This window comes from Hyla sarda, chromosome 7 (genome assembly GCF_029499605.1).
Source record: "Hyla sarda isolate aHylSar1 chromosome 7, aHylSar1.hap1, whole genome shotgun sequence".
In the NCBI taxonomy this organism is placed as follows: Eukaryota; Metazoa; Chordata; class Amphibia; order Anura; family Hylidae; genus Hyla; species Hyla sarda.
In genome coordinates this window covers 138,251,335-138,269,149 of record NC_079195.1, presented here as the reverse complement: position 1 = coordinate 138,269,149, position 17,815 = coordinate 138,251,335, and the positions used below count along the sequence as shown (strand labels likewise).

General features: G+C 43.4%; 1 protein-coding gene across 2 annotated transcripts in view; it reads left to right on the top strand.

Annotated features, from left to right (window-relative positions):
• MMRN2 (multimerin 2) overlaps positions 1–17,815 on the top strand; it is a 119,945-nt gene that overhangs the window by 83,086 nt on the left and 19,044 nt on the right. Inside the window, exons 2-3 of one of the 2 annotated variants that reach the window (XM_056530811.1) lie at positions 7,298–7,475; positions 16,327–16,449. In XM_056530811.1, coding sequence (XP_056386786.1) covers positions 7,414–7,475; positions 16,327–16,449 — 185 coding nt within the window. In that variant the 5' untranslated portion in view covers positions 7,298–7,413. Of the gene's footprint in view, positions 1–7,048; positions 7,476–16,326; positions 16,450–17,815 lie in introns of those variants that run through there. The other variant, XM_056530810.1, reaches the window with a different exon arrangement.

The window sequence follows — 17,815 nt, the reverse complement described above, 5'->3', positions numbered from 1 at the left end:
ACCTCTGGTAAGACTCACAGAACCGCTTTCATAAGTTCTCCTTCCGGTTCTGCGGACCTTTGGTACCAACAAAGGGTACAGCCAGGTGCCTTCATGGGAAGAGGGCTCCTCTTTCTGAACCCATTCCTTCCGGAGGTCAGCTATCCGTTCCTCGGCCTGAAGGGTCGTCCCCACTCGCTGACCGCTCTCGGGGGGTTGGTCGCCTCTTACCCTCCGGGATGCCAGGACATGCAGCTTTAGGGGAACGTTTTCGAGGTTTATTCCAACCTCTCTGTGGTCTCCAAGAAAGGTGTTTCTGTTCGCCCAGTCTTGGTTCTCGAGTATCTCAGCCAGCATCTTGCGTTCCATCTCGAATGGAGTGTCTCCGTTCGGTGCTGGCGTCCATGGTTCATGGGGAGTTTTCGTTCCTCGGTGGACATCAAGGATGCCTGTCTCCACTTCTCATTGTTTCCCGGTCATCAGCGGTACCTCCGCTCTGCAGTTCCGGACGGTCATTTTCTATTGTGGCTATTTCGGTCTGGCCACTTCTCTGCGGACCTTTACCAAAGTCCTGGTGCCTGTTATAGCCTTTTTATGGACAACAGTTGTTTCCGTGATTCCTTATTTGGACTACCTCCTGATCTGAGCTCCAGCCAGGACCCAGATCCCAGAGAGTCTTAGTCTCAACCTCCAGCCCTTGTCTCACTTCATTTGGATGGTCATTTGGGACAAGCCCAACCGCTCTCCTGGGGCTCCAGTTCGATGCGGCCTCTACCCGCTTTCGACTCCGCCGACTCTTTTTAAGAGTCTGATGCCTTCGGCTCCCTCCTCCAGTTTCCATTCACTTTTGCATGGATGTCCTGGGTCGATTGGCGGCGGCCGTGGAGGCCATGCCATTTGCCCAGTTTCATCACCGACCTCTTCAACTGGTGATTTTCTTCCGGTGTGACAGGTCTCCATTGTCTCCTAAGGTTGTTTCGGCCTTTCATCTCAATGAGGACATTGTTCTTCCGTCCTTTTGTCCCGCTCCTTCTCATTCTAGGGAGCATTTACTCCACAAACTGGATGTAGTTTGGGCTGTTAGGTATTACCTCTCTATCTCTTCTTCGTTTCGTCAGTGTGATTCCTTTTTCGTCCTTACGGAAGGTTGTCGTAAGGGACAACCTGCTTCCAAGGCTACCACTTCTCGGTGGATCCGGTCTGCCATTTCGGAAGCCTATCGCTGTAGGTTGAAGATTCCTTCCTTCAGGGTTGTGGTTTATTCTACCCATTTCTGTTGGGGAATCCTGAGCTCTCCAGAACAAAACCTCGGCCTCGCAGATTTGCAAGGCGGCTACTTGGTCGTCTTTGCACACTTTCTCGAGGTTCTACCGGGTTCATACCTTTGCATCGGCTGATGCAAGTCTGGGCAGTAAACTGCTGCAGGCGGCAGTGGAACAGCCGTCTGCCTGACTGATTATCTGCCCACCCAAGGGACGGCTTTGGTACGTCCCACGGTCTGTGTCCCCCAATGGAGCCGATAGAGAAAAGGAGATTTTTTAACACTTACCGTAAAATCTCTTTCTCGAAGGATCCATTGGGGGACACAGCTCCCGCCCTTTTGGGTTTCTCTTTGGTTCTCTGTCCGAGGGTGTGTTCAGTTATATCTTTTCTTCTGGTTCTCGGACAGTTCGTGTTTTTTCCTTGACCTGTCGGTCCTTTACTATTGCTCTGGTACTAAAACTGATTACCTCAGGGCCTGGAGGCAGGTATATCCTGCTGGGAGGAGCCGACTTCTTTGTTGCCATAGTGTCATACCTCCTAGTGACAGCAGCATACACCCACGGTCTGTGTCCCCCAATGGATCCTTCGAGAAAGAGATTTGTTGAAAGAGAAGTGTTAAAAAATCTCCTTATTCCTTTATACTCAGAATTTTTGTATACTTGTATTTAAAAATGGTAAAAATAATAATGACGAGAAAAGAGAATGCTACTGTAATACAAAATAACTGAGGGGAAGCACGGGTTTGTTTCCCAGGTTACGCAAATGCCCATTCTCAAGGTGCAATACTCTGCATAGGTTTGACACTTAGCTTGCTTATAATACCTGTCTGAATAGAGACCTTCTGCACAGAATTCTTCCTGGACATTCTTTGAGATACGGAGATCAACGCACAAAGGCATACAGTATTATTAGCAAGCTAAGTGTCAAACCTATGCAGAGTATCGCACCTTGAGGACAGGCATTTATGTAACCTGGGAAACAAACCCGTCCTTCCCCTCAGTTCTTTTGTATTACAGTAGTATCCTCTCTTCTCATCATTATTGTTTTTACCATCTTTAAATACAAGTATACAAAAATTCTGAGTATAAAGGAATATATATATATATATATATATATATATATATATATATATATACATATTCTGCAGTACATCCCTTCTAAGTTCACCCGTCAGGTGGTATATGTAGAATAATGTTTAATTATATATATTTTTTCCGTTACACACTTTGTTTATTAATTTACTATTAATAAACTAACTTGTACAATAATATTCATAGCGCCGATTAATATTATATTTTTTAATCCACTTTATGATCGTCAGGGATCATGTAAATTAATTAGCAGCTTATTCACTACATAATCATCCCCCACTAACAAAGCTTCCTGTGTTAGCGCTATATTGACTTATTCTACAAAATATGCAAATTGCCACCCGTCACCTATGGTTTAGCACACGTTTATCATATTGCACTTGAGTATTCGTAGTCTCTCAGGATAAACTCCATGTAAATAGTAAAAACAGTGTATAAAAACACACAGGATATATACGCAAAGAGTTCCAACAGTAGGTATGGTCCAGGTTTACCTTCTATTCTGTTCTCACTATCCGTCAAAGCTGAGTTTTTTTTGTTACATGACATAAATTCCTTTATGTATCAATATGTTCTCATTTATGCCACTTTTTACATGTTAGGCCGGGTTCACACCATGTTTATGCAATACAGTTCCTGTATATGCTTTCAATGTGAAAACCGTATGGAACCGTATTAAAACCCGTGTGCATTGACTCTCCATTGAAAACCGTATGCGAAACGATGCATCCGGTTGTGTCCGGTTTGCATCTTGTAAGGTTTTGTCCTGTTTTTTCCCTGCACCCAAAACCGTAGCTTACCAGCCTACGATGAAAAACCATATGCAAACCGTATTTTTTAAACATGGGAGTCAATGGGAACCGTACAAAACCGTATGTGCGTACAGTTTCATACGGTTTTCACCATACGGTTTTTGACACCAAAAGTTTTCTTTTCTTGGAATTTTAATCAAACAAGTGAAACTTTATTCATAATGGAGTAAAAAGTTAAAAACGTACCGTATATACTCAAGTATTAGCCGTTCCGAATATAAGCCGAGGCCCCTAATTTCACCCCAAAAACCCAGGAAAAAAGCCTTGTGTGGGAAATACATCATCACCCCTGTCATCATTCACCCCCCCTGTCATAATCCCGCCCTCCCCTGTCATCATCCCGACTCCCACTGTCATCATCTAGACCCCCTCATCCCTCCTGTCATCATCCAGAGCCCCCGCATCCCCATCATACAGATCTCCCTTGCCCCCCATATCATTATCAAGATCCCCCTCATACCTCCCTGTCATCATCAAGACCCCCCCTATCTTGTTCTTTACTCACCTCCCCAGTTGCAGCTTTGTCAGTCCTTCCCTAGCAGCCATCCAACGTCGCTGGAGGGACTGTCCGACTTCTAGTGGGGAGGGTGAGCCGGTGCGGGCCATCCATCTTGACCAGGAGGCCCACTTCTCTGCTTTGGGCTGGCCCCGGACTAGTGAAGCCGCGTAGGGACGCCCCTGACATCACGGACGTCCCTGCATGGTGGCATCAAAGCAGCGTCACTAGTCCAGGGCTGGCCCAGAGTGGAGAAGAGGGCCTCCTGGTCAAGATGGATGGGCCGGACCAGCTCACCCTCCCCACTGGAAGTCGGACGGTCCCTGCAGCATAGATAAACAACGATGGACGGCCCGGCCGATCCCCTCGCCACCTCCACCGGTATGCCTGCGATTTTTTTTTTCCCCATCACTCGAGTATAAGCCGAGGGGGATGTTTTCTGCACGAAAAATGGTACTGAAAAACTCGGCTTATACAGTATATGTTTTTTTTCTTAAAAACGGATGTAACCAGACATAATTTTTTCAAACCATATACGGGTTAAAATTTGTACACACGTTTTGATAAAAACCTGATACAGGAACTGTATTGCAAAAACGTGGTGTGAACCCAGTCTAAGTCTTTTTATTCACTGTATCTGACTACATTCATTCTGGGGTTGGTAACTAGCATTCACATATAGCAGTTAATTCTCCATGCCACTGTTCACACATATGTAAGCACTGTGACAAAACATATAAAATAAATAAGTGGATGTGCACAGTGTGATACTGCCCGGACATCCAGCCGGATCTATAAAAATTCCTCTGCAGATCAACAGCCAGATGGCCGGAACACTAGAAGTGAGTGCTCAGAAGAGTGAGAGAAAAAGTGAGTGCTGCATGCCATCAGTCAAGTGGGGTCGCTGCTCCCAAGTGAGTTCCGGCACCCTGGGGTAACCACTCCCAGGGCACTTTTGTACCTCGGCCTTCACTCTACCCGAACCTTAGGGCGAGATCCAGAAGATACAGGTTGCTTCAGAGCCCGACACCTGGCCATACAGCCGGCCTTGGTACACCTGCACCATTCTGTGTGGTTCCCGTATCCTGCCTTGTTGGTCTTCCACACTGCCAACTAACAGGAAGGTACTACATTTGATCTAAGCTAAAAGGCCAAGAAGCGATAGCTGGCACTCCAGTAATCCAATAGTGGAAAAACGTGGTTTATTCACCCAATCAATTCATTCAAAAGATGCAACATTTCAACCCCCTCAATGGGGTAATTCAGAGGGTTGAAACATTGCATCTTTTGTATGGATTGATTGGGTGAATAAACCACGTTTTTCACTATTGAATTGCTGGAGTGCCATCTTTACCTTCTTTTGGTGTGGAATATATATATATATATATATATATATATATATATATATATACACACACAGATATATATTTATATACATTAGGGTTTCCCAACCAGGGTGCCTCCAGCTGGTGTGTAACTACAATCGGGCATGCTGGGAGTTGTAGTTTTGCAACAGCTGGAGGCTCCCAGCTGTTGTAAATGTATTCACACTCAAAAGCCCCCTTTTCCCTTACATGCAAGATCACTTACAGGGCGATGTCCTCAGTGCCTTTGGCCGACTAAGCCACACAACTTCACTTCAGGAGAGCAGGATTGGCCTGTCAGCGCAGCACGCATACACTGTGCTCATGTGTAGGGGAAGGGCTGCCGCATTAACAGTAGGGCAGGGGGGAGGGGGCGAGTTGGGGGGGTTGGTTGTCAGGAAGCAGAACTGGGCCACCTGGGTAAGGAGCGCTCAGGCAGTGGTTGGTGTCCCAGTAGCAGTGCGGTGTGCAAACAATAAACTTTCTTGCGGGAATGAACGGTGCCCCCAGCAAGAGGGTGCTCTAGGCGGGTGCCCACCTTGCCTATAGGTGGTGCCGGCCCTGGCCCCGCCCTTTTAGTCACTCCCTTTTATGGCTCTGCCTTTTTTCAAAGCCACAGCCAGTTACAATGCTATCCCCCCAGATTTTTGGGGCTTCCTACGCCCCTGGTAGCAGAGGTAGCAGTTGCACCGGGGCCCTGATGCCTAAGGGGGCCCAAAAACATATCTGCCCCATAAGAAACCAGTATTATATTTGGCATATGGGGCCCTGTTACAGATTTTGCATTGGGGCCCAGAAGCAACAAGCTATGCCTCTGGCTCCATGACATGATTTAAGCCCCCTGCTCCTTTCTTCATCACAGGTTCCAAAAGAATGCAAGTTCTAGGGACATGTTTACAGTTAAAAGTGGTCCTTGTTTAGGAATTTGGAGGAATTGCCCAAGATTTTGTGGTGTTAGCAACTGCTTGATCTATACAGGTAAAAGTGGCAAAATTGGACAGTTAAAATCATGAAACCAGCCCCTTGCATGTGCCCCTGCACCAGATACACCAAATTCAGATAAAGAGGACAGTCACAGAAATGTATGCAACAAATCAGCTGTATGACGAAATACCATTGGGATATGTTCATGTGAGCTGGATCTGACATGGATTTCAATGCAGCTTCTACATTAAAATGTTTGTCAAATCTAATGACAACCTGCATCCTGTTTGTGTGTGGGGTTTCCACAACTCCATTCAAATGCAATGCAAAATGTTTGCATGGATTTTTGCTACCCCTATGGAAAAAATTTGCGCTATAATCTATTTCTCACTGAAATGAGGAGGATTCGCCCCACTGAATTACAATTTGCTTAATGTGCTGTAGATCTGAAGACCCATCCTCAGCATATCCACAGCAAAAATCCAGCCTGAACAAAAAGCCTTAATAAAATATCTGTATATCCAATTGGTTGTGGACACAGCCTCTAGTCCTGCAGGGCAAGCATGGGAAGTTCCAAATTCCTCACAGCCCCGTATCTGTATTATCAGGATAGAGAATCTAAATCTTAATCTAAACACAATACCATATGTTCTTAGGTTATGCTTGATTCGTCCTTTTACCATATCACTACACACATCATATACTCAATTGTTTATGTGAATCGGGAACATACCAGTGCTATACAGTATATTTACTGTAGAGTGTTATATGTATTATATGAAGCAGATTAATGTAAGTATGAATGGTAAAATATATGTTATGGTTTTGAGGAAACCTAATGTAAACTTTACAGTATTTGCTCAGTCTTGAACTAACATCCTTTTCCTCCCACTAACAGCCCAGTTTTACACAGAACAGACTTAGGGGCTCTGATAAGACTGTGTCCTGAGAGCAGTAGCTCAGAGTACGCTGCCAACAAGCAGCACAGCTTCCTTGAAAAAATATTCCTTTTTTTCCCTTCTCCAGGCTCTCCTCTTTAAGTTTTGTGCTCACCACACAGGAACAGGCCCTCACATTGTCTGCTGACCTTTTACGTTTTCACAGTGGCTGGGAGGGATTGTGAGTTTTTTTCCGTTCTTTGTTAAAAAGTTCCCCCACCCCTAGTTTTAAACTTCAAGGCAGTTCAAAGGGGCTTCTCAAAGTCATTCAGTTCTAGAACTTGGAAGTTCAAGTGGGCTTGTGAGTAGAAGACAGAGAGAGCTATGGCAGAGAAACTGTATCTTTCAATATGCTGTGTTGGACTGATGATTTTGGCCTGTTCTACCTTAGTAAGGACACATGTCTACTCTGCTGGATCTTCTCCTATAGGCTCTATTTTTGAGGTCCATGGGATATCAACATTTGCACATGGATTACCTGGTCAAGAAGAATCAATTGAAAAGAAGAATGGTCTACATCATAAGAATGTACAGAAACCAAAGTCCATGTCATCAGGCACAGAGGGGACACAGTCCCCAGAAACAGAACACCCTAAACCAAGAACAGGGTAAGTTCAATTCTAAAAAATGAGTACTATGTGTTATTACTGGAATGAATGATGACCTATGTTGTCCCGTCATGCTGTCATACTATATTATTCAGGTATATTTCCTACTATATATCGTTAAATAACATTTCCAGTGAAATTGAAAAAGACTATTTGAATTTTAGTCTATTGAAATCTAATAGGTACTGTATATACATTTTTTGTACTCTGTTTTAATAAAGGGACAACCGGAAATGGTTTCCATCTGCTTAATGGTAAACCTATCTATTTAAGACGTGAACCATAACTCTACCTCACTTTGTTCAGAAATTGGGAAAAGTCTCTATTTTAAAGACAAAAAAGAGTGTGTGATAACTGTGGACGCTATAATGCTTTGTATATTATGTGTCAAGGAAATGAATAAAAGCATGACTGGATGAAGATCTTAGGATGCCCCTTTTTTGTGGGCAGACCCTCTTCTTTACTTGGACCAAGGGAAATAAAGATTAGTATTTGCCACCATATATTGGGCCTAAGTAACACCATAATATAAAACTAGAAATATGCCATACAGTCCTCACATTAAATGGCTTATACAGTGAAATGTAATGGTAACTGTAATGCTGTTTATATATATATATATATATATATATATATATATATATATATATTATTTTTTTTTTTATCAAGAACTATAAACAGTTCTATTTTTAATTTGTTGTGATCATTTTTCTACAATGATATTTAAATGGCTGTACTCATTATCAAAAGTAATCTCCTATCCACAGGATCACTCGCAGATCAGTGAGGGTCTGACCCCTGGGATCCCCATCAATCCTGAGAATTGAATAGCCCTGCGGCTCATATGAACTCATGAACAATGTTTGGAAGCCCCAAAGAGAATGATTGGAGCATTGGCTGTACATGTGCGCTGCCACACCATTTATCTGTCCTCCATTCTCAGGATTCTTGGGATTGGTGAGGGTCCCAGTAACTGGACCCTGTAAATAGGGATAACTTTTCATAATCAGAAAGCCTCTTAACACATAGTTGATTTTCAATTATTCGACTGACATTTACCAATTTGTCAGTGGATGCCAGTTGAGATATCCACACCGATATCTACACCTGTTATAAAAGAGCATGGCATATAATTGCTCAGTAAGACAATAGAAGACTGTATCATAAATTAATAATAACCATCTGTCACTGAGGCTTCAGTAAGTTGCTGGTTGTAAATGTCCAGTGTTACAAGTGATATATAAATTGCAGACCATTCATGTATGTTTAGGATATCACAATTTAGTTTTGTGATTGTTTGCCATCCAGAGTAAAAGATTGGATCACTTTTAACTCTAATCTCTACAAGTTGCTATAGATACAGAAAAATATTCATGTTGTCACTATGGTAGCTTGACACCTGTAACACAGTTGGGGCCCCCCCATTGCCAACCACAACAAGCTCTTCTTTTATTACTGGTGCCCAGTCTGTATTTCAATTAACAAAGGAATAGTGGCCAATTCAATAAAATGAGTAATGAATGCATTCTTCCAGTGTGAAGTCGAAATGGATGGGAATGCACAATCCTTAGTAGAAATATCCCTTTATTCTTCCTATATATTGAAGAGAAATGCACAAATAAATAACAGACAGGGTTTAAGTTGCAAAATGTAGTGAAATTAATAACTTCAATCTTTAATATCACAAAATAGTGTTAAAGACGTATGGGTAAACTCATTCGGATTTATGTATAAAAGGCATTATCCTGAGAAAGACACACATGGCTTACCGTATTTTTCGCCATATAAGACGCACTTTTTCTTCCCCAAAACAGGGGGGGGGGGGGTAGTTGGTGCGTCTTATACGGCGAATACACACCTATCGGGTCGGTCCCTGCGGCCATCAACATCCGGGACCCGCGGCTAATACAGGACATCACCGATCGCGGTGATGCCCTGTATTAACCCTTCAGATGCGGCGATCAAAGCTGACCGCCTCATCTGAAGCGAAAGTGACAGTAACCCGGCTGCATGGCGGCGCTCTCCTTCGACGTCATCACGTCGTCGCGCACGCTGTCCCGTCATCCAATAGGAGCGGCGTGCGTAGCGACGTGATGACGGCGACGGAGAGCGTGGATTCCGGGGAAGAAGATGTCCGGAGCATCGGGGACACCAAAGGGACGTGGCGACAGCGATGGAGCGACATCCAGGGCAGCGGTGACGGGTCCGGAGCGGCGGGGACACGTGAGTATTACCTCCTATCCAGTGGTCTTCAACCTGCGGACCGCCAGATGTTGCAAAGCTACAACTCCCAGCATGCCCAGACAGCCGTTTGCTGTCCAGGCATGCTGGGAGTTGTAGTTTTGCAACATCTGGAGGTCCGCAGGTTGAAGATCACTGTTGGGTGCAGAATCTTTTTTTTCTAGATTGTGCACCTTTAAAATTGGGTGCATCTTATATGCCGGTGCGTCCTATAGGGCAAAAAATACGGTATATTGTAAATAAATCATAAATGTCTGATAGTTGAGGGTCTCACATATCTAGAGAAAGGGGGTCCACTGATCCACCTGGTGACACATCCAGGTAGACATTAAAAGAAGACTCCCTAAATCCACAGTTTCTATAGTCTCCATTCTCATGTTGAGACAGAAACAGCCAAGCCAGCTTGCTTGGCTTATCTCATAAGTCTCATGACCAAGAAATGGACCGCCACCAATCAGACTGTTCTGGAAAATCCTATGTCTACACCACTAAAGTCTCTCATGAGAAAAAAAAAAAAATTTCTGAAAACAAAAGCGAGAACATATGCATGGCAGTTTTATTTTTTTATTTTTATTTTTTTACATATATATCAAAAAACACAGTTCTGCTGAAGTGAATTTGTCTTTTATGGACAAAATACAGACCTAAAATGCTCCCAGATTATGACCCTACAAATATTTTTTAGTTACACATGGGCCATACCTACAAAATATATGTATGAGTCCAATCACGTCTGCAAGGGAACGGCAATGCCTACATGTGTTTTATCTGCTTAGGACACTGTGTGTGTTTGTTTCATTTGGCTGGAATTTATATTAATATTGTGGGCTGGACACGTCCTATGCTAAATTTGGAAGATGATCAAACTATGTAGTGTTTGTGCCCTGGTCAGAAAAAGTAACAGGAAATGAGAACAATGCAGGCTCCTCTACATGATTGCAATATATTGCTTAAGCCGGAAAAGACTTCAAGATATGATGAAGATTTTCCTTCATTGCATTTTTGTTCCTACTTTAACCTTTCATGAGATCAGCTAATGAATTTACCTTTCACTACCCGGAAGGTGATGCTGAACTCTTTCCCTTGTTTTACATAAATGGTTGTGCCACCTACATTTTAAAAATTCTAAAGTGTTATTTTAGGAAACTCCGTATTGTGTTATATTACTTAAATAATTGTGATATACTATAAAATGTGCCAATACCAGGGCATGAGGGACTTCATTGTATAATAAGTGGATTGTACAATCTCCATTGGTAGATACTTTGTCATCACCAATACATTTTATAACATTTATTTCAATTCAGTTCAGATGTATTTTCACTACATAACATTTGTGGATAAATGCTGTGTGTATGAAGACACACCATGCAGCTGCCCTTGGAGAGAAGGTGACGCAGCCCTAGTTGGTCCAATTCCCTTTACTTATAAGTAACTGTGCTGCCTCCGAGACAGGTACAGGTTGTCATGGCCATGCACCCTAGTGACGTCACACCTCCTTCCATAGACATTAATGGAGGGGCGTGGCGTGACATCACTATGGGGTGTGGCCGTGACGTCACATCCCCGTCTCGGACACAGCCTCGGCATAGAATGCCAGGGGCTGCACTGAGACCACGTGGGTGCCCAGCGGCGGGACCCCTTCGATCATACATCTTATCCCCTATCCAAAGATGTGTTAAGCTGGAATATCCCTTTAAGTTATTATGTTAGGGATTGGGAGCTTTAAAGTAAATCTCTACCTCTATCACGTAATATTTTAGATCCAATATTCTGAGCTGATTTCATAATAGATTTTTATAGCGGTCTGATCTCTGTATTTCTGATTCAGAGCTCCAAATTCCCTACATAATTATTAGTTCTAAATCATACAAAAGCTGGCTGCGTGCAGTCACTGCATATACAGTATATTGAAATCATTATACATTTAAAGGGGTTATCAACTTTAGATGACTTTAGTACTTACTTGCCAGATAGTAATGGATATGCTTAGGAAGGATCTGTGCTTGTCTTGAGGCTAAGTTGCTGTGTTGTGAGTCCAATATAATGCTGTTGCTTTCTTTTTTGTGAAATGTCTTTTTCCTGTTGGAGTTCCCTCCCTCCAACTAGAAGTCCCGAGATCCTTTGTTTGTAAGTTTGAGTTGACTTTTCTGCCTCCCACATATCAGCCACCCCACCTTTTGCAGCGCAGCTAAGCTATGAGTGCTGTTCATGAAACTACAATTCCCTGCTGCCCTGTGGAGAATAATCTCCTCCTCACTCAGTGGTCGCTCCACCCATTGAAGCACAGACAGGCTCCCTTTCAACACCTCACAAATGATGTAATGTCTCGGGCCGCACTGCAACCTAAAACCTGAGACAACACTAATTTTGTATGCTGCTGAAAATAAACATTGTGGGCAACGATTGCATAAGAATTGCAAAACCAGCCATCAAACACAGGTACAGATACTATATTACTATAAATTATACACTCAATTTACAGCTTCTGTAGTACAGTAAAAAAAATAAAAAAAAATTGGAATAACCGTTTAAGTACCTGCTGTGCATAGACTTCTATGCAAAGAAATGGATGGATCTCTTGACCTGCCAGGGAGCGGCTGGCTAATAACTTATGATTGCAGCAGGTCTGATCAACATGTTAAAAGTTGTTTTTTTTAGACAGTAATGCTTTAAAGTTATCTAACGATCCATACATTAAGAGTTGTAAATTACCGTATTTTTCGCCGTATAAGACGCACTTTTTCTTCCCCAAAACTGGGGGGGAAAAGTTGGTGCGTCTTATATGGCAAATACACATCAATGGCCGGGACCCACGGCTAAAACAGGACATCACCGATCGCGGTGATGCCCTGTATTAACCCTTCAGACACGGCGATCAAAGCTGACCGCCGCGTCTGAAGTGAAAGTGACACTAACTCGGCTGCACCGGGAGGGACCTTACCTGCCGCCTCGGTGTCTGCTCCGTGCCGGGATCCCCTGCATGGCCGGCGCTCTACTTCGTCTTCATCGCGCATCCAATAGGAGCAGCGTGCGTAGCGATGTGATGGCGTTGACGGAGAGCGAGGATACCTGGCAGCAGAGATGTTCCGGAGTGACGGGGACACCCCGGGGACGCGGCGACAGCGATGGAGGGCGACAACCAGGGCAGTGGTGACGAGCGGTGACGGGTCCAGAGCGGCGGGGACACGTGAGTATTACCTCCTATACCAGTGGTCTTCAACCTGCGGACCTCCAGATGTTGCAAAACTACAACTCCTGGCAGGAGTTGCTGGAAGTTGTAGTTTTGCAACATCTGGAGGTCCGCTGTTTGAAGATCACTGTGACCTATACTTTACATTGTATTCTAGATTTTCCTAATTTAAAATTGGGTGCGTCTTATATGCCGGAGCGTCCTATAGGGCGAAAAATACGGTGTTCATTTGCTTTGCAAATTTTGATGTAAGATTCTAGTGAATTTCTGAACAGTACAGACATATTTATCTCCATCACCTAATCTTCTCTCACTGCTGCCCTCATCTGCAAATAAATCTTTCCAGAATCATTTTCCAAGCATAAAATCAAGTGAAACACTTTTATTTATTTTCTGCCAGAACAAGTGTGTTCTCTGTATCCTTATATCCTCTCATTGAAAAAAATAGAAAGCTGGTATAATAACTGGCTTCTATTGCAATTTATGTAACCAGAAATGTATTTTAATTGCCTAGATGTGACAGACCACAAACCCTTTAGAATATACAGGAAGTTTAATATAAAATGATTGGAAACAGTCATTACATGGGTTTATTGTGCCCCCCCCAAAAGCCAATCTAGTTTATTTGAATATTCAGACACAGCTTTTGGCTGCCATGTTGGAATCTGTCAGCTGCAATTCACATTCCAACTTGCTCACACTGTTAAGTATCTGTTGAGGGAGATACAGGGTACCTTCTATATACAGTGATCCCTTAACTTACAATGGCCTCAACATACAATAGTTTCAACATACAATGGTCTTTTCTGGATCATTGTAACTTGAAACCAGACTCAACATACAATGAAAATCTGGACAAAGATAGTCCAGATCTGTTAAACTTGTCAATGGCTAAGAGAACTGACCAATCAGAATGGCAATTTACTGGTTAAACACCTGTATTACTGAAGCGTATGCACTGACTGGTGTCTGGTAGTGCCCCCTACAGTACAGGGAGGTATTACACATTCTGTACTCTTTACCTGTACCAGGGTTATCTGCTCCTTTGAACACCAAGTAAGGGCGGCTCAATGTTACTTTTTTAGGACATTGCGTGTACTGTCCAGGACCCCGAAGAAGCTCCTGTCCTCTACATAGACCAGTGTTTCCCAAGCAGGGTGGCCCCAGCTGTTGCAAAACTACAACTCCCAGCATGCCGGCATGCTGGGAGTTGTAGTTTTGCAACAGCTGGAGGCTCCCTGCTTGGAAAACACTGACATAGACAGTGATTTACAGCTCCCATTCTCACTTTTTCCTATTTTTGGGACTTTAGAACCAATTACGAGGTTTCCATAGAGTTCTGGTCTCAACATACGATGGTTTCAACATACAATGGTCGTCCCAGAACCAATTAATATTGTAACTTGAGGGACCACTGTATCTGTCTGTGCTTTTATAAAATAGAAAAATGCTTATATTCTTTGGTGCCAAATATCACTGTCCCTGTTTGTTTGTTTGATTGATTGGTTGACAGTCAATGACAATGACAGATCACAAGATTGTATTGTATGCTGGAGCACCCCTAAAGGCAACTCCTTATTGGTGATAGGCTGTTATATTTTTCTTTATTTTCTTTATTTTTTTTTTCATTTTTTTTTTTAAGCAAAACTATTGGTGTGTACAGAACAGAAGATTTTGATTTTAAAATGTATCACGAAACCCATAAGATTACACTTTCTCCTAAAAAAATATTATTCCACACAGACATGTGGTCATGACGTGGGCTTTTTGTGTGGGAATTGGCACACCACACAGTTTAAATTAAGTTCGTATGCGTCTTAGTCCACACAGTTACTGGTAAGCTGCTGGGAACTGTGAAGACATGAATGTAATCATAAACATACAATGACCCTGAAAAAGTCCCCATTTCCTTATATTGTTCCTGACCAGGCATCTGCAATTCCTGTATGACAGTGAGTGGGTGGTTGGGGAAGTAAATCCTAAATGTATTAAAAGCCCCTGTATATCTTTATAGGTTTCAAAGATCAGCTGAAATGTTCAAATGAAATTCTACAATACTGTAAGAAAATAAAAGTCAAACAGCATGCTCCTAGTCCAATGTGGTGGGTAATAGGTAGTATAACCACTTTGGCTCACCAACCTATTCTGCACTCAGAGCACAACAACTGGGTCAGGAGCCAAATGTCAGGCAGAAAAATTGGATCTTTAGTCTGGCTCTTCTCCCAATTACTTTATACATGTGCTCATACACATCAGTTTATGGACTTAATATGTACTCCAGCCACACGGTTATTTGTGAAAGAGTACATTTATTTGTATATGTGGTGTCCCGGTACCTTATTGCATACCGCACCTTGGTAGAGGTCCACAAAGTCAGAGATCCTAGGAGCGATGGGGTCCCTCTTTTCTAGTTAGCCCCTCGTCACCCCTTAGTTAGCTAATATTCATCTAAACATAAATGTATATATGTATATTCAAATGCCTACCTGTTAGCGTTGCAGGACCTTAGGTCATGTGACTCGGTGTTCAGAACTCTATGGTTTGTTGAAGGACCTTTGGTGGTTCTTGTGTCAGGTGTTCACCCACAATGCAATGTAACGGTGAGGGACAGCTGTATGGACCAATCCAAAACCGCTCAGCCCCTGCCCATATAAGGGAGCTGCAGCCATTAATTGCTCTCTTGTTCCTGCGCTGCCAAGCAAGCAGCATCTCTTGGTCAGTGGGTTGCTGACACTGGATGAGGTAGGACCTCCACAACTTCCAAAGACAATTACTAGGCCTAAGCCTTGCGGCCTCGGCCTGCGCTAAAGACTAGGAGTTCTTACAATTCCCCGCTAACTCTGCAAGATCACTGGACCTAAACCTACCCCTAAATCCAGCGGATCTATTCTACAAAAATCCTCCTAAACTAAAGAGAACTTACAAGGTCCCAACCACCTGTCAATCGCTGCTTCAGCTGTAAATAGACTCTGTTATCTGGACTGTTGTTACTGCTGCAAGTTACAGAAAATCTTCAGTAAAGTTTCTACAAGTTTTCAGCTAAGCACTGGTTGTGGACAATCCGTTATTCTGCACTCACCTATCGCTCTTGGGAAGGGTGGCGATAGGCCCAGTATTACCTCAGCATTTTACCCTCACCCTGGCGTCACGAGTGACAAGAGTTAATAAACCCCTGATACCTGATCAGCAACACCCCAGCTACCCTACACCCCCCAAGGTTTACCACATATAAAAGAAAAAAAAACAATAAAAAGTTAGTTTAGATCCAGTTAATTTAGATCCAAATGCAAATCTAGATCTTTTAAAGGCAAGGTTAAAAGAGGCTGTTGCAGAGGTTTCTGTGACTTTAACATAACCAGGATGACATGAAGCTAATACTAAGCAATCTATATCTTCTAATGCCTCTCTTTTCTTTAGGCAATGGTGTTCTTTTGTGCACAAACGAATTGTGACCTATGTGGATGTTTGCAAAACCGAGAAGTATGTTGTGAGATCTCAGCAGCCATGTCCCCATGGAACACCTGATTGTCAGAAAACTATGTAAGTATGTAAAAGTTGACTGTGTTTCATCCCAAATTTATGAAAAATTAAAATTTTATTTTGATTCACTAATTTGTTGAAATTGCTGGTGGCCATCATAAGAGAATCTATAGTCTCTTAAGTCCCAAGAAGAACCTCCCTGACACAGGGGCAGTGTACTAGCTTATAGTAGACCCATGGGGTAGATTTATCAAAATCTGTCCAAAGGAAAAGTTGCTGTGTTGCCCATAGCAACCAATCAGATCGCTTCTTTCATTTTTCTCAGGCCTTTTAAAAAATTATCGGAAAACTGTCACTAAACTTCCCCCGCACTAACCAGAGGTACTGGCTGGTAGTGCAAGGGATGCTGATCAATACGCTGCCTACCATGCCCGGATCCGCCTGCCGTTTTCCTGTTATCTTCATCATTCTTGATATGAAAATTATATTCCAACTGGCACGGGAGGGGTTACAAGGCTCCATCTGGCACTGTGACATCAGCGCAATACCGCCGGGCTTATGAATATTCATCCCCTCCCGCCGCCTCTTCCTCTCCTCCCTGCTCTGTACAGGACTCCACTGCGCAGTGGAGTCCTGTACAGAGCGGGGAGGAGAGGGAGAGGCGGAGAGAGGGGCTGAATATTCATAAGTAGGGCAGTGTTGTGGATGTCACAGTGCCAGATAGAGCCTTTTAACCCTGTCTGTGCCAGTTAGAATATCATTTGCATATCAAGAATAATGAAGATAATGGGCAAATGGCGGGACGGATGGTCGGCAGCATATTGATCAACGTCCCTCACACTACCAGCCAGTACCTCTGATTAGTGTGGGGGGGGGGGAATTTAGTGACAGTTTTCCTTTAAATGCAACTTTTCATCTGGACAGGTTTTGATAAATTTCCCCTATAGGGGGTACTCACAGTTGATCAGGTCTCTCACTGCCCCTCCTATTCATGTCATCTGGCATCAGTTTGCAGCACTGTTACCCGCAAGGGCTCCAGACATAGTAAAGTACTGTCTCCACCTGCTGCACCTTTCTCTCTTTCGTTCTTCTATGGTGGGAATTCTCTCTCCTCCTACATGTTCGTCTGGATCATGACTGCATTTTTCAGCACCACAATGGTTTCTGGTGCTGCTTCTCATTCCCATCCATCTGCCTCTTTCAGTACACATGGGAAAGAAACTCCTTTTTCTCCTGCACCAAGGCTTGTTAATGCAGGGGTTAATTTCACTGTCCCTGCAGCCCTAGCAGCCTATTTTTAATCACGCAGCAGTGGCTTCTGCAGCAGCGTCCCATAGGGGAGGCCTTCACTCCATGCGGCTTTTGCTACTCTGCAGAAATGCTACCTGTCTGTGCTTATTAATGTGCTCCTCCTCTTTTGAGCGGA